Raw genomic sequence first — 24,583 nt, 5'->3', positions numbered from 1 at the left:
CTTTCCTCTGGGTTCATGCCAGTCTGGGGCCAAGTAAGAGGATGGCCATGCAGTGGTCAGGGCCCAGCTGCCCTTCTTGATCCCTGCCTGGTGCAGAGGCAGCGTGGGAGGAGAGCGTGAAAGCTGCTGGATGAACTGAGCTGCCATTCCCCAACTCCTGGTGGCTGCAGCGACTTCACGCTGAAGAAACCCCAACAGCCTTGGTACAGGGAGACTCTTACTTTAAGTTGAATGATGGCTATGCCAGAAGGTAAACAAGTACTCATTTTTCATTTCCACATTCCAGCATCCTTAAATATGCTAGATAATACTTTAAATCCCTGTTAATGAAGTCCAAGCACAAGAAACACATTTGAGTCTCATCACCTCACTTACTTCCCTGATTCTGGCCTTAGTAGTTCTGAAGAGCTTGGTAGTAAGTCAGATGTGTTAGGTGTTTTTTACATACATAATTATGCTCTTTACTGAGGCACAGTACTACTACTTCAAATATAAAGACAGCAGGTGTATAAAAAATTTGTATTTTTTTTAGCTACAAAGAGTGTGTCTTTTCACACGTAATTCATGCACCTTGAGCATGCATCTCAACTAAACTACGCCTTCTTAGGGGGAGGGGGGTTTAATGCACTACTGGGCTGAAAGCTGAAGTCAGTACATTTGAGGGGGGAAGCTCATGTACAAATGCAGGTAATACCTCCTTCATCATTTGCACTCGACTATGCACACACAACTTTCCTCAGGATGCCTCCAATCATCAATCCTTAGTCCCCTGCCTGCTGAATATATGTCCACATGGAAGACTGAACACGGGCTAGAAAAACTGCCTTCTCCAGGACAGGATAAATGCAAAAATCAATTTTAAAATATAACTATTTCAAGTTAGATTTCAAGAAATATTGATATGGTATCAGTATGGAAGAAAAAGCCAACAACTTTCCATGCTAGAAAACTCCCATTCTAAGCAGCTACTTCAAGCCCTGGAAGCTTTAAGTAAAATTTTAACAGATGGGGAAGCAGTTTTAAATATAGCTAGGAAACAAACCCCACCAGAACAATTACATTAGGGAAAATGTATGTGTGTGATCTCATGGTTAAACAGCTAAATGACATTGAGTTACCCGTTTAAGAAAGTTAACTGTGCTGCAAACCTGAAAAACCTTCATATTTCTAAATTTCTCAGCACTGATAACCTACTGTTCATAGCATAAAACATATTCCAGCTTTGGAAACATAGACATCAAAAGCATTTGAAATTCCTTTGAAATATGATGACAGCACATTTTTCCAATAAAAAAGGCAGCATAAATAAATAACTGCCTGTCCCTCCGTATCATTAAGAAGGACAGAGTATACACCTGGTTCAGAAGAGTTTATACACTTCAATCCCACCAGCAGAATTGGATGTAACTCTCTTAAAACTAAATAAAGCACAAAGGTAATATGCTTGAAAATGTGTTTAGGAAAGAACACAGAAGAAATTATTTGTGAAAGCAACACATCTGGAAGTTCATAGATAGCTGGCTTCAGATGGGTGAAAACCAGAACAAGACTTAGGATGCTAGTTCCCTAAGACCCCTTTGGCAATTCTAGCTTTCAGCTTCCATAAAAATAGGTAGGGAAAAAAAATTGAACATGATGGTTCTAAATCCAGATAATTATAGTAAATCCATTTCTACATGTCAGAAATATTGAAAACTACAACCTCAGGAAAAAAAAGAGAGACTTAAGTCTGATTTTCACTTTTTTTTAAAATTTATTTCAGATTCATAAATTAACAGTGGTTTCAATTTTAACACATAACTATTTCTCTTTTGAACAAGGTAAGATGGTGCATTACCACCTCTGGAAGGATTTCAAGTAAAACTCAAGTTTGTACTACTAATGAATGTAAATTCTTGACTGGTACAAGGATCCTCTTCATATTCTATGAAAATGGACATGTATTTTTCCCCCGTTGCCAAATATAATACCTCTATTTCTTAAAGCATTTTTGTCTGTATCCCCAAGGCCTTGAAAAAGATTCTTAGCAGCAACAAAACAGGACTGACCTGTTACCTAATCTCTCTTTCTTTCTTGAACACGAGCACAGCAGCAAATAAACTCCCATAAAATCACAGAACAGAAAACAACCCCACAAAATCTCAGTGGCACTGCTTGTCCAGAGATTGTTTAAAATATGATGACTAGTGTCTATCTTTTTAGTTCTCTGGAGAAATAAACAAGAATATAGCAGTCAACAAACATCTCAAACACTTACACAAGGATTCAATAAACAATCAACATTAATAAATATCATTTGCTCCTTCAAAAGATTCATTTTTGAAGAAAATATAATTTATTTGGCTAGCACATGTTTTAGTGCAGTTTAAAATGGTCAGGTGGAACAACAAAACCCTGAAAACAGTTCATTTTTAGTACCTGCCCTTTTCTAAATGCATTACCTAGTAAACAAATACAAAACATCATGGCTTTCTATTAAAATGCTCAAACAATCTATTATAAAGAGCAGGGGTCTGTATTAAAATCCACAGTTGCTTGTACTAGCAATCTAAAAGAAAACACCCATATTTCATTGAACTTAAGCTGAAGGTTGTCTATGCTGCTGTCCTGTGAATTCAGAGGCTTTAGCCAAAGACATTTCTTTTAAGTGAATAATGGGCCTGTGTTGCAATTTATCAGTGCTTAATATCCCTCATGATTCTTGCTGGGTCCTCTTCTGTGAGGCTTTTCCCTGAGTCATGTATTTATTGGAAAGGCTGCCTAAATTGGGAGGAAAAAAGCATAATGCTTTAAAGGTATTATTTGTTGGTTTTTAAAAACCAAAACCAAACAAAAACAAAGCAAACAAAAAAAAACCCCACAAAAACCCCAGAAGGACATAAATGAACTGAAACAAAAGACAGGAGAAAATTACTGTCAAGTCAAACTACAATGAAAGGACACACAGTTCAACTTAAGATCATTACCTGCTAAAGGAAAGTAGGAAATAATCAGATACAAAATTGAGAACTAGCATTTTCTTGAACTAAACACCTTATGACAAACCACTTTGGGTTACAAAATCCCCAAACTAAATTTGAAAAAGCCCACCAGGAAAGACAAAAAAATGTGTCTTCCCAACAAACTGATAATTTGATTTGAGATACTTAATTGCAGTCAAGTCTTCACAAATTTCAGAGAACTAATTAGGTCCCCCTCCAACTGCACAGAGATTAGTGTATATAATGCATATACATGGTGCTGAAAGGTTTGCAGAGTTGTACTAGAAATTGCAATTAAAACAAAAGCAGCTATTCTTAAAATCTTCATTGTACTTGTTAATAAGTGTGTGAAATTGCAGTAAGGAAGCTACATTATTAATCAGGCATTTAAAGCAAAACATTTCTGATTCAGAAGGAGTACCTAAAGGCCTTTATAATACAATCTCACTGCTACTTCTAAATGTAATTTTTAACTTCTTTGCGTTTTAGCAACCAAGGATGTGGTTTGATAATCTCTAAGTTAGTTTATCATGTATAATTCTAGACAATTACTGCAAGAAATCCTCACAGGAAAGCATTGCATGTTTTGTCCCTGAAAAATCAGAGAACCAACGCCATGTAAGCTGAAACAGGAGAGATTGATACAAGTCCACCATACCCTGCTGCAAAATAAATCCACCAGAGTCAGTGATATAAAGGCACAGAATTGTTATGCCTAAGTTTTGCTTCAAATACAAAACTCAAAATTTGTACACTTCTCCAGGTGGCTTCAGCCTGTTCAAGCTGCCACTGTGTTCAGCAAATTAGCTTGAGTTTCTATAAGGACTGATGAAGAATCATACAATTATAGAGACGTCTTCAACTACATCAAGTTGCTCAGAGTCCCATGCAACCTGACCTTGGATGTTTTCAGGGGTGAAGCATCCACCACCTCTCTGAGCAATCTGTGCCTGTGTTTCACCATCCTTGTTGTAAAAAACTTCTTTTTTTAGTCTAATGTAAATTGACCCTCTTTTTGTTTTAAAACATTACCCCTTACTATCCCCTGCTAAAAAGTTTCTTCCCACCTTACTTAAAGGCCCCTTTTTACAACTGAAAGCCCACAATAGCCTTCCTTGAAGGCTTCTTTTCTCTAGGCTGAACAACCCCAACCCTCTCAGCCTCTCCATAGGAGAAGTGCTCCATCCCTCTAATCATTTTGGTGACTCTCTTCTGAACTGGCTCCAATAGGTCCATGTCCTTCCTGTGCTGGGACCCCAGAGCTGGATGCAGGGTTCCAGGTGGGCTCTCACCAGAGCAGAGCAGAGCGGTAGAATCCCCTCCCTCCCCTGCTGGCCAGGCTTTTACACATAGTTTCTGAATTGAAATGAAGATATACATACCTGACTGGGGACTCAAAAATACTTTTCCTTTTTGTTTCTTTTTTTCTTCATGCATAAGCACTCCCTATAAAAACATTCACATATCAATAAACCAACAAAACTGAAGTATTCGATTTCACAACATAGAAGTTTTTCCTTGAAAGCTTAGGTAAAGCTTTTCTTAATTACTTTATATGGGCTTTAAAACATATAAAAAGTAAAAGATGAAACCAAAGTGGCACTTGGTGTTTACCTGATTTAATCTACCAGCATGTTTGAGAGCAGTGGGTAAAGAAGGGGACCCGCACAACACTTCTGACTTTGAGCCATCTGAAAAAATCATAAGAAGGAGTTGCTAATTGGAAACTAGTTTCCATTTCACTTATCATAAAACAGAAAAACACCAAAATATTTTCTATCTAGAATCAGAAAATGTAGACTGTGGGACATTGTTATTTTCCTCAATTTTATAACATGGAAAACTCACATAATGTGGAGACATATATTTAAGTTAGGAACCTATAATAAATTAATCTTCGTATCCTGCTCCAGAATCAGCAGAAGACAGGGAACTTAGAATGAATGAAGGTAAGGTGGTAAGTGTCCATAGTCTCACAAAATGCAGCAATGCAAAGAGTGAAGTCTAGACTCTTTGATCCATTTGTTTGTAGTACTTTATTCAACTAGGAAGAACACTTGAGGCAGTAAGCAAGCAATAAAAGACAAAGCCCAACCTACAGCAATTCTTTCAAATTGAAACATATTGAGTCCCAAAATACAAATCATAGATAAAAACACCAATTGCAGAATGTATTATTTTAGACATATATACTGTACAGCCTAATAATAGTTCTCCTGTGATGAATGCTAAATATGATTGACTATGAAAGACTCAGGAGTATTCCCCTCCACCTTAAGAGACTCAGTATCACAGCAAACAGAATGGCTGGAAGAGAAGTTTAGTGAGATAAGGTCAAAGATGAACAAACTCAAAAGTTAAATTTAGACTTGACATACACCTTCAAAAGGTTAGAAGCTGAAGGAAGCATGGTTTCAATTTTTAATCAACTCTTCTGTCCCTCCAGTACTTCTAGTAGTCTATCAAAGTAAGAATACTTCTAAATATATTCACAATTTTGAATATACTTGCACCATTTTCCTCCCTCTTCCAGTATTTTAACACAGTCCTATGATCTCTTCCACTAAATGCATCTGACTATGAAGAGTTTCCTGATCTAAGGCAGACAGGATATTTCTGCAAGTAGAGAAAAGCTGGTTTGAAAAATATATAAAAGACTCCAATCTGTTCGTTTAAGAGGTCAAGGTATGACTAATTTGTAAAACAAATTTTTTCCAGCCTGAACTTAAGTGCACCCAGGTTTACCTACAGGGAAACAGTGATACTTTGCTCCTTTGGAAGCTAATCACAAATACCACCTACTGTCTTAAGTCTCAGTTTTATCTTAGAAAGGTATTCCTTCACAACACACATGATGAGTGATCAATCATATTTGAAAGATGACTTAGATGATTATATACTTTTGCTTAGCGGTGTTTCATTCAGGTCTGTCAGTCAGGATCTATAAGACGAACTTCTGTATCCCTTCAACTGCTGAATCAAAACCATTTTAATTTTATTCACAAAACTCAATCTGAGCAAGTCTGTACACTTTTCATTTTGACTTCAGGGTCATATAGAATCACTCTGGTTTAGGTAATGTGAAGAGCTGTAACACAAGCTTCTGTTGCAATTATGATGAACTGGAAGAGAAGCTTCCAGTAATTTGAAATGTTGGCAAACTCATATATTGTGATAACAATGAAAGCAATTTCAACATATTTGATACTCATACCCTTTTTATTATAACTATCTTATCTGCTAAGAGAAATCATGCCAAATCTCCCAGGATACAGCACATTTCTGAAAGGAAGGTGAGGATGAAGGGAAAATAGTTAAATGTGACTACATTAAAAAACCTCCCACATTTACATGATGCAAAAACCTTATCGGTTAGACAACTACGTTAAAAATACAAAAAAACCCCCTAAGTGCTATTTAAACTACTCGGCTTTATCAGTTTCATACCTGCAACTCCTTTGTATTGTGGGCATTCCTTTTTAATATGACCTTCTCTTCCACAGATAAAACAACGTTTTTCTCTTATGTCTCTGTCTTCCAGGCGCTTCCATTTCTCTGCTGATTGCCTGGGAGTCTTCTCTCTCCCAGTTTCCACTATTACCCTTGCTAGTTTCCTCTTCTGAGGTGTACATAGGTGCAACTTTCCCTCCTTGATTGAGTTCTCCTTTTCTGTTGGTTTATTCTGCATTTCTTTGTCCTCTTTGCTTTTTTTCTCCTTGATTTCGCCATACCTTTGTGTACCTTCATAATCACGACGCCGTCTTAGTCTGCAGGAGCAGAAAAGTGCTGCAGAATTCAGACTCCTTACATTCACACACAGACTCAATAAAAAAAACCAAACAGAAAACGCATGTGCTATCCTTAGACAAAATAATTCTTCAGCAGGATCAATAAAGTGAATTGCCGTACTTTTCCTTTGACTCTTCCACCAAACAGTGCTCCTCTTCATCACTCATGATGTTACATGTATTTAATAATTTAACTTTACAATTAGATGATAATACAGTCCTAAATTCTAATAATGGTAACTCAAAAAATATAAGAACAACTGAAAATCTGTCTCCTTAAGTTGCATACAATGGAAGAGAAGAAACACCAAGCAAATTGCTAAAGAAGTACAAAAAAATAGGGCTACAGTTCTGGGTTTTTTCTATTTGTATGACTCAACCAGAACTCAGTTCTTTCCTTCTGAAACTGCATACTCACTCTAAATGTCTCTTCAGTTGAGAGAAGCTTCTAACACTCTGTGACCTGAAAGTCTAGTAGTGAGGAAACACTACCACTATCAGACTTGTTTCATCTAACGTCATACATGACTAGAGAAGGTGACAGGAGTGAAATCTCCAAATCTGAAGGTGATACCAGAATCCTTTGGCAAGTTGGATGTATTGCTAATGGCTAGAAACTTGGAAAATACTTCACAAAACTGAATGAAAGGCAAAAGAATGGCACGAGCTTCAAGGAAAGCTTCTTTTTTTTAAAAAAAGGCATAAAAGGAAGGCCTGGGGAACTATAGGTTGGTCATTCTCACCTCTGCCTGGTAAGATCATGGAGCAGATCCTCCTGAAAACTCTGCTAGGGCATGTGGAAAACAGAGAGGCAACTGGTGACAGCCAACATACCTTTGCTAAGAGCAAATCATACCTCACAAATCTGGTAGCTTTCTATAAATAAGGGTTACAGAAATGGTGGGTAAAGAAAGTGACTGATAACATGTACCAGGACTTCTGCAAAGCATTTGACACTGTCTTACACAAAATCCTTGTCTATAAAATGGAAAGATGGATTTGATAGGTGGACCACTCAGTGGATATGTAATTGGCTGGATAGTTTCACTTCAAGCATTGTGGTCAATGTCTTGATGTCTGTGTCAACACTAGTGATGAGTGGTGTTCTTCAGGGGTCTGTATTGTGACCAATATTATTTAACATCTTAGTTAGGGACACAGGCAAATGGATTTAAATGCACACTCAGCAAGTTCTTGGATTATTAAGATTAGCTTTAAACAGATACAGGAAAGCACTGTTTTACAGATCAGTCAGAGCACTTAGAGAACTGGTTGCCACAGGAGACTGCTAAGGACACCAAGAGAATCAGGCTCAGGAAAAAAAACAAAACCCAAAACTAAAAGGACAAAATCATAAACAAGTCCAGTCCACAAATGAGCATTAGCAGAGCAGGGTAGGTAGGTATGTGCTCTAACATCTCTTATACAGCAACTCCAGATGCTGAGGGAATGCATGAGGAGAGACTAAAGAAAACAACTAAGTTTTCCCTTCATAGACAGCACTCCCTCTTTCAATAAATGGCTGAACAGAGGATTCAGTGTATCAGTGGTTTTACCCCACAGGGCGTTTCTGTTCTTAGATGCACAATCCCATTTACTTTTCCTCTAATGTTGTATAGAATGTAGCTGAGTATGTGTAATGAACTGGTGTTTTACTTCAGAATGCAAGATTAAAAATCAATAGATCTAAGACAGCAGTATGGATGTTGGGAAGACTTTCACACCACATTCGGCATTCTTTAATTTCAAACTATCATCAGCTACTGTGCTTGCAATTGCTAAAGCTGAGTAAACTGCCAAATTAACAGCATCAACAATGTAAGTTCACAAGTCTCTAACATGTAGTGGAACAGCCACTTCAACCAACATGATGTTAGTAGCTTTTTTTTTTAAACTTAGTTACAGGAAAGTGCAAATGATTTCTAATGACAGCTTTTAACATAAATAGATTCTAAACAATGGTTAGATTTTTCTATCCACCTTAAAAGTGAGCATAAAGGTTTTAAGATTTCACTGTTTTTTAGACATGAAGTCCTTAAAGAGCTTTGTTGTAACTAAAATAAAATAAAATAAATAAGTAAACTAAACTAAAATAAAAATTAAAGGATGAGTTTTAGGTTTAGGCATTTCATAAGAGGAAGAACGGCAAAAGCCACCTCGCCTTTCATCTGTTGCCAGAAGAGAGTAGCTGAATATTGGATTTGGCTACTCAGGGACAGGAAGCATTCTCTTGGATGTAAAACAGGACATTGTTCTCATACATGTGTGCTTATGAAAAGTAATGCTGTGACATTCTTGCCTTGCTTTTGACAGGAATTGCATGATTCTGTGAATTTGACAAAATCATGCCTTGCTAGGAGCAGCAAAATTCTGGTAGTAGAAGCTATTAAATAAATAAAAATACAGACTATATCCATATGTACTTTTCACAGCACGCAGTTATTCGGCTCTACGGAATATTTAGATTCTCTGTGACTACTCCTTTCCTATTTAACAAAATGGAGAGTCAGTATTGATACTTTAACAGTTTTGCAGCAACACTATCCACCACTGCCAAAAGAGGTACTGCTACATTTTAATTCAGCTTAATAATGAAATAAAGTTACACACAGATGCCAATACTACACTCACTTTCGTCTCATGGGACAATCTTTCATGAAATGGCCAATTTTACCACAGGTTCTGCAGCATCTATCATTTGGTGCCAATTCTCCTTCTGTTAGAACCTCAGGATCAAAAAAGTACTCCTGTAGAAAAAATCATATATTTAAAATGAAAATCCAAACACCTGGAAACTAAGACAGATACAAAAGTGTTAAAACAGCAGTAAGAGTTACAGAAAGGAATACTCTTGGGGTCTGTAGCTGAACCCTGAAAGATCTAATGAATTAACTGGTCACTGATCTCTTTGACAGGCAGCCTACTCACCACCAGGTCTGCACACTGTTATAAAACTGCAGTTTTTAAGAAATGCTAAGGTGGTTTTGATTTGGATTAAAATATATAAATCTGTACAATGAAGCTCTGACTTGACTAGTATTCTGCATACCAAAATATTTTACATGCGAGTAACATCAAAACAGTACTCAGTGGTAACTCCCACGACATTCAGAGTAGTGTGGAAATTTAAGAGAAAGAGTTTACAGTGATGTAGCCATAGTCCTGCAAACGCTAAGTTATATGCCAAAGAGCTCACACATACTCCTCTTAGAAGTAACTCACCATTTTTGACGGGTATTCTTTAGGAAATATTTTTACAGGGGTACCAAATACCCTTCTGCCATTGATAAAAGCCTTCATTATAAAATTTGTCACTGTGGAAGAAAAAAAAACCCAAACCAAAATAATCATTTAAATATCAAACTAGAATGTAAAATAATATTGAAGACAACATCTTCACTTGGTAACTGAAATTGTTAACAGAAGACTTACTTTTTCTTGACAATCCAGCTCCAAGATTGTGGTTCAAATCAAAGGGATCTGTAGAAAATAACATGATAGGCATTCCTCAATGTGCAGACAAAAGAGTGGAAATTCTTTCCATGAAAATGAAATGGTCCAGAAAACAGGTTACAGATTATTTCTAAAATATATAACTGCATTTTCTCTGTCAGAGAGCACAGTGATAATAAACAGCGATAATAAACAGTAATCATAGAGAGTTGAATCATTTAAGTAAATACGGGCTCAGCTAAACCTAGTATTTTTGAGAACACCTCAATTGAATCACACCTAATTTCTTTGCCAAAGGATTTTGTTGAATCTATTTTTCTGCCATTTACTTAATAATGAAAAGTGCAAAGTTTGCTTTGCAACTTCTTTTCAGTAGCCAAAAATCCCTTAAGAATAATGTTTAGCACTACTGAAACTCAATGGCAATTTTGAGATGCTTTCAAAACATGGGCATTTAAAAATTCATAATCTAGTAATAGAAAAATAAATAAGCCTTGTGAAAAAAGCAGAATTTTCACATTAAAGAAGTTCTGTATATTCCTGTATTTTATATGGTTTTACCTTCAATTACAATATATTTGGAGGTCCACTGCTTCTTGAAAGTTGTAAGCAGATTTTTTCTCCTGATGCAGATGACATGCTCTTTGAAATCAAATTCTTCTGTGTAGAATCGGAGAAGTCCCAGCCACAGTTGCCCAGCAGATTCAGTGTTTTTCCCATAGTCTGGCCAAACAACTGACTAAAATGACAAAAATATTGTTACATTCAGTACTTACATTAAGCATTTTCATGATTTTCATTATATATTTTCAACATTTATTTTATACAGAAAAACAACGGAGTTACACTAGAATACTTCCTTTCATAACTTTTATTCATAATCCAATATTGATTTTAAACAGTATATTTTTTAGTCTATTAGTAACCAAAGTGGACAATTACTAGAACTTCTGGCACTAGGTTTTGCCTCTTAAGAAAAGAATTTATCAATTCACTTTATGAGTCTGTATAAAACGAAATTATTCAAGGAAATTAACCAGATATGACCAGATATACAGGTGGTAGCAGTTATCTTCATCCAAAGAGACAAAGAACAATTAATCATCCTTAACAGCTTAAAATAATTTTGTGATCTATTTTGTCAGATTTTGGAGTTTTTTTTTCCAGAGATGAATTACGACCGACCATATTCCTAAAGCTTTACGATACAGGAATAGGATTTTCAAAACAGGAGCTACTCCACTTCTATTCCTGTATTTGTTCTGGATAGAATGAATTTTTTTCTCAGTAGCTGGTATAGTCTGGGTTGTGTATTTAGCATAAGAATAATGCTGATAACACTGATAACTCACTAATATTTTAGTTGCAGCTCGGTAGTACCTACCCTAATGTCATGGACTTTCCTGTTTCCCATGCTCTGCCAGCCAGCAGGAGCACAGAAAGCCAGGAGGGAGCACTACCAGGACAGCTGACCCAAAGCAGCCAAAGGGATGTTCCATACCATGTACATGAACTCAGGGGGAGTGGCCAGGAGGTATTTACTGCTGCTGAGGGATGGGCTGGGCGTCAGTCAGCAGCTGCTGAGCAGTTGTGTTGGGCATCTCTGGTTTCTCTTGCGTTATAGTCCACTCCCTCTCTTTTAAATACTACCATTATTACTACTACTGCTACTACTGTTATTATTAACATCATTGTAACAATTAAAAGTATGAGGACTATTATTTTATTTTGTTTCAATTAATAACATGTTTTTATTCCAACCCACAAATTTTACTTTTTTTCTCTTTTAATTAGCTTTCCCACCAGGGAGGGGTGTGGGGAAATGGGAGAGTGGCTGTGTGGTGCTTAATTGCCAGCTGGGGTTAAACCACAATATTCAACCTCTATATTAGGGAACGCTGTCTTTAAAAGGAATTTCTATTCATTCGCCAAGCTACAGACAACATTTCCAATTAGCCTGATTTACTCACCAACTCCTCTAGCTTATCAAAGAAATATACATTCCAGCCATCAACCAAAATTTCAGGCTTTTTTGGTTCTTTGTAGATCTGAAAGAGTAGTATTAAAACTCATTAGAAGAGCCTTTCACATTCAGCACTGACATCCTTCTGATCAATACCATGTCCAGTTACTCATTTCTTTACAATATACTGTACCTCTTGAAGAACAGGGATGACTGGTGGATTTCTCTGTTGAAGGAAATAAAGCACCATAAGTGTATACGCGTAAGATGACAGGCTACCTCGAGATGCATCTCCAATGTCACATATCTAGAAAAAGAATCATGATTATTATCTTTCATGGTGACCATCCCTTGCTGAAGGAACTACTGCTTCTAGAATGCCTGAAACATACTTACCTTTGTAAAGACTTTCATTGTGTAACACAGATATTTTACTCTAGGATCAATAGCTGCGTATGATGACAGAAGTCTGGTGTTATGCAAGGCCTACAAAAATAAGGAAGTCATGTAGATAATAAAGAAGCTCTGAAGTTATGAAGAAAATAAGCTGAAAACATGAAAAAGAAAAACTCTAAGGTGCATCATCAACTAATACATATGTGAAGCCCTGTGTAGTAGGAATATATATTGAGAAAGGAAGCACTCAACAATGAGGTTATCACCCGCTCTTTTGAAAGCCTATCAACTTCCTTGATCTGTATGGAAGTGGTACAAAGCAGCATTCACAGAATAATACTTCAAAACAAGAAGCATTAATCTCTGACTATAGTTTCAAAATATTTGGTAGAAGGTAACTACTTGAACCCAGAGATTTCAGTCCAGATGTGTAAGAGCTACCAACAGACACATATGAAAGCATAACTTCAAGGAGAACACTTTCCCACTTAGTGATTATCCTCCTCAAGACTTCCTCTGAGCTCATAAAAAACCTTCAGAAAGCCTAAAAATTGTCTCTATGACTTAACTTTCCTTTGCTGTTTCAAGGAACAGGGTTTTGAAAATTAGACACATTGAAATAAACTAAATCTGTTTTCAAAAAGTTTGGCCAAGAATACATGGATTGGTTTTGTTTGTGGTTTGTTTTTTTTTTTTTTTTTATTACTTTCTGATATGTTACAGTTCAGGCAAGCTGGGTTCAAAATCACTCTTTCAGTTCTCAAGGCTGGGCAAGAGCCATGATGCTAAGAGGAGTCTAAAAAAGTCTTCAGTTAGTTTATTTTGACTCTCATTTGAAAAAGACTTACAATACTTAAAGCACTCTTTCTTACTATTACTGAAAAGCTAATAGATTTTCTTAGGAAGGACACCTCTTAGGAAGGACAACTCTTGAAATCACAACTGTGCAGCTGACTCACTCACAGTCAAACAAACAAAACCAAAAAGGTTTCTTTGAAACATAAAACTGCAACAGATAATTGGAAACAGTTGCTTTTTGAACCTCAATCAAACCATCACTTCAGTCTCAAGAAACAGGCTCTCAGTTTTTTGTTACACAACATAAAATAAAAAAGGAGATAACCTTACCAGAGTATTATATAAACTGATGTCTACTTCAAGACCACTTCTGACATGGAAAAATTTGACAATTGGGACTTTAGCAGTTGTTATAGGCAAGACATTTCTTAAACCTAGGATGAAATGTTTTATTACTGAATGGCTACAATACAGTCCTACACAGTATCACTTAACTTCCAACTGTAGCCAAAAGGCTACAAAATAAAATCTTAGTTGACACCAAATTTGTATTTCAGTTACATTTCAACACTGATTTCAGAAATTTGTCAAACATGATCAATCTGATAAACATAGTTTATATAAATTTATGTTTAGCCCCCTCAAAAAATAAATAGTCTAAATAAGAGTGTAGAATTTCTTTATAGAGAAATAAGCTTAAGACATAAATGATAGTTCATTACAACTCATTGGAGATACACCAAAACGAGCACTATAAAATTCATGATTTCTTGTAGAAAAAAGCAGGATTCAAACTGCAGACTTGTATCAGAATATCTTTTACTATCAACTTCACATACAAGTACGTAATTATTAAACTGAAGCCTCAAGTCTTAAATCATTATTTTTATGCGTGTAAGTTATAAGCATACTATCTGTCCAGATCAGATGTGGTCCCATAACATAATAACCTTGAATACCTATATATACAAACAAACCCAAACGTTCAAAATATTCAACTTCACTCTTACTAACATAAACTCTTTTATGTTATTTATATCTTAATGACTTTCACCCACAGTGCCCCAGAACACTGTCACTACAGCAAATGAAGTAACAAAACTATAATCACTTATTTTAATTTTCCAGAAAATTACCTGACTGTTTCTTGAGAACTTTTGCTAAATCTTCAATGATTCTGATGCAATCAAGTCCCTAAAAGACATTAAGAAAAAAAGCTGAAAGCTGTATCTGCTGCAAGTATTTTAGGCAACCTTTTATTATGTGCCCTTAAGCTTAAAGCTGTATAATCAAATGTTTCATGTTATACAGAATTATGCAAATACAAGAAATTCTTTCAAAATGGCATATGTAAAATCAACAGCTGATAATGTAATAATGGAAACTTTTTAAAAGCTGATATTCAGCATGAAAGGAGACAGATGTGCTCTTCCATTGTTTCCCATTCCCAGTTGTTCATGCAGTCAAAAATGTTACTTATCTGCACAAATAAAGCTAGAAATGCAGAATTTGGGAGAAAACTGGCTACTTCATTCTTATCCCTAGGGCAACAGTAAACACTCCCAAAATAATCTGCCTCAGTGGTACCTTAGTATTTCCTTCTAATATTAAAAGCTTTTATAAAATAATGAATTTGTTATGATAAATACACAATATAAGAAAATTCTGCATTTATTTAACCACAAACCAAAATCTGAACCTACCTCAGCAGTTTCCAGACCATCTATTGTCATACAGATATCAAGATCACTTTGTTTGAAGCCAAAGCCATTTTTTGAGGAGCCAAACAAATCCAGCTTGGTTCCTGTAAGGCATGGGTTGTATTACATCCATATATCAACAAAAATTATCCAATTATATATAACACAGAATCTCAAATTGTATGTAGCTGCAAACCACTGCATGTATTCTAATACAGGAGAGAAAACATTGTATTTCTGTAGTACATGAAAACTTTCTGATCAACTTTGCTTATGAGAAAAGAATCTCTATTATTGATTCAAATAAGCAGTCTGACAAATCCAGAAACAAGTTAGGTTTTCCAGTAATTAAATCATCAGCATATAGGTTCAAGCTGACATCTGACTGAAAAATGTTTTGTACAGAGATTCTCAGGGAAAGGGATATACCTGGCTCCAGCCAAAAAAAAGTATTTTTTGAATTTTAAAAGACCATGAACTGACGTCCAGGTGTTACAGGTAAGAACTCCAGAAAAAAACAAAGGAAAAACAAATCAAATGCCTAGGTTCTGTGAACAGGCCAGATCTTGTGCCCATATTTTAAAATATTCCAAGGCCAGTAAGTTTCAGTAGGAAGTACTAAAATAACCTTGTTATTTGTAAGAGCAGTTACAAAACTAAGTCTGATTAATAGTTAAAATAACAAATGTAAAACTATTCCACTTCTGCTTTGATTGTTTCTTCCTTAACTTGCCATTGTTCCTTCCTACTAATGTGTGCTATATATAATAAATGAAAAAATTTCAAATTTAAAAAAGCCTGAAAAGACTTAGAACAAAAATTAAGTAATGAAGCATTCCAATGCTGAGCAACAATATGGGTTAAATATTCAAAACTAAAGTGTTTATTGTACTGAAATTATGTTTTCTTGGAAAACACTCAAGTATGAACAATCAAAAATATAAATACGAAGATAAAATGGCCTAATTACCCGGGAATTCCTGTCTAATGAAGATTTCCAAGCTTTGTCTTATATGTTCCCGAGCATGATCTTCTACTTTATTTGGAGCAAAATCATCTTTAAAAAAAGAAGAAAAAAAAGACAACAATTTAGGTAACTAGTTTTCACGAAGAGCAAAGATTCAAGTGAAAATAGAGAGGGGTTTACAGTGGGGCAGGGGAAGGGAAAGAGAAAGAGAAAATTCACATGTGAAGGAAAGAAAGCAAGGATGAAGTAGAAGAGAAATACCTGCTCAAAGAAAAACATTAATTAGACAAATAATGCATTTTGTCTGGTCAGAAATGGCGAGAGAGAAAGGAGGAAAGTTGGGTCACTCTGAAAAGAACAAAAGTGGAGAAATGTTACAAAACTATATTTTTCACATTTTTTTCTAGAATACTGAAGTCTTTTTTTATGAAAACTACAAGTTAAGGAACAGTCAACATGATTCAAATCAGACAAATACAAAAGCATCAGTCAAAAAGTCCACCCAAAATTAGATTCTCAGAAAATGTATTTTCCTGTAGGAGTAATCAACCAGCTAGTTGGAAGAAAAATCTAAACACTTTCTAGTTCTCTAGATAAAAACTACTCAGCAGTTCTTTAAGAGCCATTACCATTAAGCCGAATTGTAGAATTGTATCCAAGAGTTGGAGGCAATGTAGGAAATAAACTGTCACCTTATAACACCACTAGTCGGTGGGCATTACGGTTTTTTTTCAGATTCTTTTTCTATAGCACAATAATCAAAGGAAAAAACTTACCGTAACACTGGACACAAACTTGATCTAGAATAACTGAAAACTTGGGTGGCAGTGGTGGCAGTGGGTCAAGCTCAATTTTCTTGAAGTCTTCTGGACAATCATTCTTTAAATGACCTTCCCGTTTGCACAAGCTACATACTACTGTAGGAGACTGCATGAACAAAAAGCAAGATTAGTTTTAAAAACTATGGTACTTTAATAAATTGGAGCAACACTTTCATATAACTTATAACAGAACACAAGCAATATATTTATGCTCTGATACAGCTTGCTTACCTTGCCCTTTGTAAATGCTTGTTTACTGAATTCATAAAAAAGTTCAGATTCTAAGCACTGCTCTACTGCTGTGGTCTCTTCAGAATGGCTTCCCTTCTCAGTATGATATTCTTGACTCAAATTGCTCCTCAGAGGTCCATCTACACTTTCTTTGAATTGTTTCTTTTCATATTTACTAGGGATGGAAAAATCATCTTCTTCCTCTGACACTGCATCATCATCTCCAGATCCAGTATATGTGTTATCTAGTTCAGCTCCAGCTCTAATGGTAGCACTGCATTCTCTCTGATTTAGAAGAGTTTGTGCTTCCTCTTCTTCCTCTTCATCATCTGAGTTAATCATTTGGGATATCTGACTCTGTGCTGAACATAGGAATTTTTGTGGGGATTCATCCAACTCATCAGTACCTTCAGTGCTACTATACTCATCAATGTCGATCTTATCATCTGTTATACCACTGCACTCCAAGCCAAATTCATCACTCTCTGTAAGTGCAGTGTGTTGAAAACCTTCTAAGTCTGAAATCCTACATGTCTCTACTTCATGCTCATTCACCATAACAGGGAGTTCTCCACTGTCACTGTCTTCATCAATTCTCTGCTCAGCAGCCAAAATAGTATGCCATTGTCTTTTTTGTTGTTCATGTTCTTCCTCTTCCTCCTCTTCTTCATCTTCATTTTCACTCTCTGTCTCTTCACAACTAGGTTTAAAATCCTCATTATCTCCAAAAATAACTTCCTCAATTATGCAGTCTGAGTCTTCATGGGTAATTCCCAGATGACTTATATCATCAGCCAATTCTTCTTCTGTGAAACTTTCTGAGCCATCACACAGTTTTGAAGGACCAATTTTATGTTCCCTGGGAATATGTGTATCCTCTGTTATGCTATCTTCTATTATGGCCGTGTTTGTTCTACCAACCAAGTTTTGCAAGTCAGAATCTTCATGCTTTATAGCATCTTTTCCATGGTCCAGCGTTTGGGATTTCTCTTCGTTTGCATTTGAAGAGGGTATTTTGCTCCATTTTGCACTTTTTTTGTGAGGCAAGGCAAAATACTTGTAAGTTGCTCTCAGACAGTGAAGAACATACACATACACTAGTTGGCTGTTCAAAGTTCTTGCCACATTCCTTTTGACTGAATATGGGTCTAGTAGAAAGAAGAAGTGAGCCAGCAGTGAAAGAGTTAATTTCTTAAAAGAAGAATACACTTCAATCCCTACAGAGTCTGAATGGCTAGTAACTCTTAAATATTGTGCAGGGACACAAGATCTACAAATTGTGCTGAAAACAATCTTTTAGTTCACTTAATTATTTCTGATAATGTTTAAAATAATACTCAATAGAAATATCAAATAGATTTTTTAAAATAAAATATTCTATTATAACCAGTCCAACATTAAAAATTTCTAAGTTGTAACACTCAACATTAACAGCCAAGTCAGCACCTTACAAAAATTACAGTTCTTTGAAGTTTGTTGAGAGATATTTATATACCTTCCACAGCAATGCGCTTTTTAGGCCAGTCCTTTAATTCACGAGACACTGGTTCCTTGAGTCGTATGCTAATAACCAAATCAGCCATATTGAACTCCAAAGCATAGAAACGAAGCAGTTCAAGCCACAGCTGACCAACAGGTGCTGAACACTGCTGACCTACATCAAACACTAAGGGAACCTGTCAATTACAGAAGGAAACCTTAAATAATATTTAGTACACAGGTGTTTAACAATTTTACTGCTACGCTTCCTTTATGTCATCCACAATCTACTGTGGCAGAATTTATCATTGGTTCTTGACTCCTGCAATTGCAATAAAAACTGCAATTAAAAAATTGGAAGATACAGTATAAAGCTTCAAAATTGAAGAGTGCAGCAATGGTAAAGACTAGCATCAGTGATTAATAAAAATTGCTTCTTTAAATGTTTATGCCATAATTCATAGATTTCAAAGAAATAAGCATATCTCATGTCACAGGACAGAATGGATTATACAGCCTGTTTTTCAGCCAAGTCTAGCCTGAATTTTTAACTCTCACAACATGCAATCACATCATGATACTCTTTCTTACAAAGTTATTATAAGAGGAATAATTTGTAAGAACAGCTCAAAGCAAAGACAAAATATTTTTCATATGCTTAATCTAATTCAAAGATAAAACTGGTCCAAGTCTGTAAACTATATTCTCCCGAATAGACTAAAATTCAAGGTCTTATCAAAGAGTTTGAAATTATATCTATTTTCCTGCCAGCTCCTTAGCACCAAGAGCTAAACACAACAGACCTTGAAGCAAGCAGGTGTGCAATCTCTTAGTTCAGCTCATGGTTTTGAAACATAAGCACAAAACTGAAATAGAAGGTTGTCCTTTTTTGAGAACAGCAGTGTCTGCTGGACTACTACAGAAACAAATTTAAAAGTTCAGACCTTGCCCCTTCTAGGGGAAGTTTCTTGTGGCAAATCAGAATCATCAGTGGGGTTATGCTCCCAAACCACAGCATTATTCTTGACTTCTCTCAGATGGAAATTAGTTAATTTGTTTAATGAGAATCCTCCGATCTAGAGGAAACAAAAAAAAGAAACATAGAGCTAAACATCACGTGAACTTTAAATTTAAGTCCCCACACTGCAGTAGACCAAAGTTGAAAAACAGCTGCTCCACATCTAGAATATGCCCCAACCTTTTTGTCTCTTGTCCTGATACTTCTCTACAAAAAAACTCCCAAGAGCTCAGTGCTCTTGGAAGGGTGTGCTGGCGTCCACAACTGAAGAAATACAGACAGTGATGTGGATTGAAAACTGGATGAATGGATGAATGACAGATCCCAGAGGGTTGCAATCAGTAGCATGTGGTCTAAACATGGGCTTGTCATTAGGGGTGTCAATATTGGGCTCAGTGTTGTTTAATTTGTTCAGCAGTGACTGAGACAAAGAGACAGAGGCCTCCTCAGCAGGTCATGATGACACAAAGCTGGGAGCAATAGCAAATACCCCAGAGTGCAGCCTTGACAGGATGGAGAGATGGGCAGAAAAGAACTGTCTGAAATTCAACCAAAGCAATAGCAGGATCCTGCACCTTGGGAGGAATAACCCCAGGCATCAGCACAGGCTGGGGGTGGTTCTGCTGGAAAGCAGCTCTGTGGAGAAGGACCTGAAGGTCCAGGTGGACAGCAAGCTGTCCATGATCCAGCAATGTGTGCCCTGGTGGCCAAGAAAGCCAATGTTGTCCTGGGGTGCATTGGGAAAAGCAGTGCCAGCAGGGTGAGGGGGGTGATCCTGTCCTTCTACTCAGCCCTGGTGAGGCACATCTGGAGTGCTGTGTCCAGTTCTGGGCTCCTCAGGACAAGAGAGACATGGAGCTCGTTAAGTGGGTCCAGCAAAGGGCAACAAAGATAATTAAATGACTGGAGCACCTCACTTATGAGGAAAGGCTGCGGAAACTGGGCTTATTCAGCCTTGAGAAGAGGCCTTGAGAGAGAACCTCATCAATGTCTGAAGGAAGGAAGGGTGTCAAGAGGACGGATCCAGGTGGTGCTGAGCAGGAGGACAAGAGGCAAGGGCAGAAACTGATGCAAGATGTTCCACCTGAGTATGAGGAAGAACTTGAGTCAAGGTACTGTGTGGATGACCAAACACTGGAACTGATTGGCCAGAAAATTCTGTAATTCTGTGTCATGTAACCATTTCTTTGCACATTAGACAAGCATAAATATGTATCTTATAATTATATGGCCATATACAACAGGACATTTTTCTTATCCAGTTCAGAAAGTGCATGTGCTTTTGAATGAGTCAGGAATGTATTAGGTATAATTGCTAACTGAGAGGTTCTTGTAATTAGTTACAGAAGACGGAACATGTGTGCTAAACATAAGACACTGTAAGTATAAAAATGGGTGCAATGAATATAATTGAATTGGAATTCAATTATTAGAATTGAATTATTGGAGTTGTATTATGGATGTCAATCCAGAATTTGATTCATTATTGGCATCCATAATACAACTCCTGATGCATTTTGGTTTTTAAACCAAAGAAATACATGCTGTAAACTCCTAATGCAATCCCTTCTGATGGTATTAGTGCACCAGTGTGTTGCCCAACCATGGTCTATTTTTTGGAGAATTAGATGGCAAATTCCAAGATGTTGTTTTGGGATGTAGCTATGTGGATTGAGTTCTCAACAGTCTGGAGGAAAGGCTGAAAAAAATGAGGAAGTAAATTGTTGCAAAATGCATTATTCAATGCCCACCTCCCCTTATTCACAGAAGGGGCAACAGAGCGCTTAATCCAGTGACTAGGATTGTGAAATGCAACCTTACAGTCAGGCATACTAAAGTTAAGTGTAGTCTTGAATGATGATGAATTCACACATGAATTCACATTTTTAAAACCTGCAGAAATGGCTTGCTTATGGCTTGCTCAGAGGAGCATAGAACTGACAGATTATATACCACCATAGGCAACTGGTCCTCTCATTTATACTAATCAGTGTAATAGTACACATACCCATGATCCCAAATAGACTGGCAGAAAGGGCTCTTTCCTCTGTTGTAGAAAGAAAATAACCATTAAAGCGAACACATAAGGTGACAAGCCTCCCTCTTCAGGACGATCAACACAGCATAACTGTAAAAACAAATTGTACAGCCATTAAAGCTTCAAGTGATACTATGAAAAATATTGTTTTAATTACTGTTCAGAAGTCACATTGAATACTACAGAAACTCAGATATCTTTGAGCTCTTACCAGATGCAATTTTTTCTCAAGGCCTGCATATTCACTGCAGTTATGGTATGCCATGCTACCATAACATTTTCAGTGTAAGAGCCATAGGACACAGACTGGCAAAACAGACAGCATAGACCACATTTGCAAAAAATGATAGCTCCTTCTGCATAGATACAGTAGTCTTTCAATTTTTGATATTTTAATTGCAGACACATCAATTTCAAAAGTTATGTTAATTCCCAAGGTTGTTTTCATCTACAATAGAGACAAACAGTTTTTTCATTTTTTTTCATTTTTATGAGAAACTAGCAATTCCATCTCCTATACATTCCTCTGACTGGTTTGGTAATGGAGCAGGATACTTACAGTCTGCATTCCACTGAATGAAGCTTAAAATTCCATTTTTGAAATTTAGTGGAACATTATCACACAAAAATGTACATTTTATAAATTATACTATTATTGATTTATAAAAACTTATGTCCTTATTTCAACTGTTTTTCAAGGGCTGTTTCAACAATCATTTTCTAAACGATAACTACAGGCATAATATCAAAGTTAATTCAATATTTATTCACAGATAAGGGATACAAATGACTCTCACCTTTGCCCAGTACCTGAAGGCAATCACTAAAGGTACAATAGTAGGTTCCAGCTTTCCAAGTGTAGCCAAATGGTTTGTTGTCAGACAAGCATTCTCATTCCCTGCACTCACTTTACAAATAAGGCCACTAAAATCCAAAAAGAAATGAAAGATCTTTAAGGTTTTGTAACATCCATAGATCAGAAAACACCTCACAGAACAGTGTAGCAGAAGGCTGTAGGGAAAGACTTGACAGCCTCTCAAAGACAGCATCTCTGCATGAAAAGCAGCATGCAATACTAATTAGATTTATAATTAGGTTGAGAATATGTGATTATAATTTTCTGTACAAGTGCTTTAAGATACAATTCAAATTTAAGTACTTTTCTAATATTAATTTACTGAATTGAAAAAGTTACAGTGCTCATTTCCTTCATGAAACAAAAATGTCTTCCCACACCACACCCACCATCAAACAGTTTCTATGCTGTTTTCACATAACATAAAATATTTTTAAACACCAAAAAATCAAGGTAGCCAAATAACTGGTAATATTTTTATCAGTAGCTGTTCATAGAATGTTTCATGAATCTTAATTGACATTCATCAAATGGGCAAAATAAAATATTTTTCACTTTTCTCAAAATACAAGCGAAGCTAAGCAAACTGTTCTTATCCTTACAGAAATCTATAATTTAATATGGTATCTACTCTACCTATAAGAAAGGAAAGTTTCTGCTTAAGCAATAATCCCAAATGGAAGGGTAAGGGTACATGCTGGAAGCCATAATGGTTGAAGGGGTTGGGAAATACACAGCTGAGGACAGAACAACCCTTACCCTCTTATTCTAGGCTAGGAATGACTTGCCCATGAGTGTTAGTTTGTGTTTCAAGATCCATGGAACTGTAATAATTTAGTACAGAAACGTCATTTATCAGGTGGTAATATAATTTACATTGCTATATACTATTAGAACACACAAAGTGACAACCGAGACCTTTGCTTTTCTCTGCACACCACCACTGGTACTCTAGCATGGAAATCTGCATCAACTTCCGTAAAAGATTCTAAATGGGAAAAAGAAAAAGGAGAAGCCACATTAAGCATGATGTTGATAAAAAATACGTTGAACTGGATGCAACTAGAGGAGTACAGGTAGAATTTCAGCTTCTGATATAATGACTTATATTGAGAAAAATAAAGTACATGTGATAAGAAGAATATGGTCTATACATGAAGGACTGTTAGGAAAATACTGAGAAAAACCAGAACTTTTCAAAATTCATATATATACAGTAGGTAAAATTAAGGAGGTATATTTTTGTTAAGAGCTGGCTTCAGTAATTGAGGCATGCAGAGAGACCTACAACACCTATGGAACAATATTAGTGTGAAAAATAAAAAAAAAAAAACCAACAGTGTTACATCACTACTATATAGAAAGAAACTTTTCCCTGGTTATCTGACAATCTTTTATGTAAATATAGAACAGGCTTTCCTACATGATATCCTTTTGCTATGCTTTTTCTCTTTTTTTCCTTATTCTTTATATCATTCAGCTGTCAGCCTCCCTAGTCCCTTCTCTTAGTGGTGCTGATTTGATCCAAACTAGACTTAATTTTTGATAAACTATGGTTTCACTGGGCCAGGAGGGGAGGAAACTGTCAAACAATTTTAGATACTTTACTCAAAAATTCTGAAATGACAATATTTTTGTGATATTACTTAGCCAACTGGACACCTAATTTCACTGAAAATTATCTTGCTTTTGCAGCTGAGGTACATCAAACATTTAATACTCTATTCTTGTATCTTCTCACTCACAGAGAAGACTCTGCACAACATGTTAATGCAAATATTACTTGCTTTTGTGATACAACAGTGATCCTAATTTCTTATGAGATCTGGGTCTTCTTCCTCTAATCAAACTTAAAAATAACCCCATTCTCAAAGACCATAATGGTCCAGATAATAAAATGCACATACAATGATGGTGGGGATGCCACTGTGAAAATCTAGGTCAGTAAACAGACATGTTTTGAATCATATGGTGTGGTTTCCCATCTGTGGGCATAAAGCAAGGCAAGAAAACAGTGAAGCTATGTTTGCAATCTGCATTTAAAAATAATAGAGTTTTCCTCCCCCCTGCCCAATATTTTCATTCTTTTTCTTG

The 24,583-nt window shown here is 36.2% G+C and overlaps 1 protein-coding gene across 2 annotated transcripts in view; it reads right to left on the bottom strand.

Moving 5' to 3' along the window:
- Positions 1–1,730: 1,730 nt before the first annotated feature.
- Positions 1,731–24,583, bottom strand: part of TUT7 (terminal uridylyl transferase 7) — a 33,339-nt gene continuing 10,486 nt past the window's right edge. For both annotated transcript variants that reach the window (XM_054652386.2, XM_054652387.2), the window contains exons 8-29: positions 23,408–23,477; positions 22,431–22,557; positions 21,604–21,723; positions 19,522–19,653; positions 18,594–18,774; positions 17,099–18,246; positions 16,823–16,973; positions 16,050–16,136; positions 15,083–15,183; positions 14,516–14,573; positions 13,710–13,813; positions 12,582–12,671; positions 12,379–12,492; positions 12,193–12,270; positions 10,784–10,961; positions 10,202–10,249; positions 9,992–10,083; positions 9,401–9,516; positions 6,429–6,748; positions 4,596–4,672; positions 4,364–4,427; positions 1,731–2,760 (exon numbers count right to left, since the gene is read on the bottom strand). In XM_054652386.2, the coding sequence (XP_054508361.2) occupies positions 2,693–2,760; positions 4,364–4,427; positions 4,596–4,672; positions 6,429–6,748; positions 9,401–9,516; positions 9,992–10,083; positions 10,202–10,249; positions 10,784–10,961; positions 12,193–12,270; positions 12,379–12,492; positions 12,582–12,671; positions 13,710–13,813; positions 14,516–14,573; positions 15,083–15,183; positions 16,050–16,136; positions 16,823–16,973; positions 17,099–18,246; positions 18,594–18,774; positions 19,522–19,653; positions 21,604–21,723; positions 22,431–22,557; positions 23,408–23,477 (3,524 nt within the window). In that variant the 3' untranslated portion in view covers positions 1,731–2,692. The remainder of the gene's footprint in view (positions 2,761–4,363; positions 4,428–4,595; positions 4,673–6,428; positions 6,749–9,400; positions 9,517–9,991; positions 10,084–10,201; positions 10,250–10,783; positions 10,962–12,192; positions 12,271–12,378; positions 12,493–12,581; positions 12,672–13,709; positions 13,814–14,515; positions 14,574–15,082; positions 15,184–16,049; positions 16,137–16,822; positions 16,974–17,098; positions 18,247–18,593; positions 18,775–19,521; positions 19,654–21,603; positions 21,724–22,430; positions 22,558–23,407; positions 23,478–24,583) is intronic.

The sequence above is a fragment of the Agelaius phoeniceus genome, chromosome Z (genome assembly GCF_051311805.1).
Source record: "Agelaius phoeniceus isolate bAgePho1 chromosome Z, bAgePho1.hap1, whole genome shotgun sequence".
Lineage (NCBI taxonomy): Eukaryota > Metazoa > Chordata > Aves > Passeriformes > Icteridae > Agelaius > Agelaius phoeniceus.
This window is presented reverse-complemented; position numbering and strand designations above follow the sequence as displayed.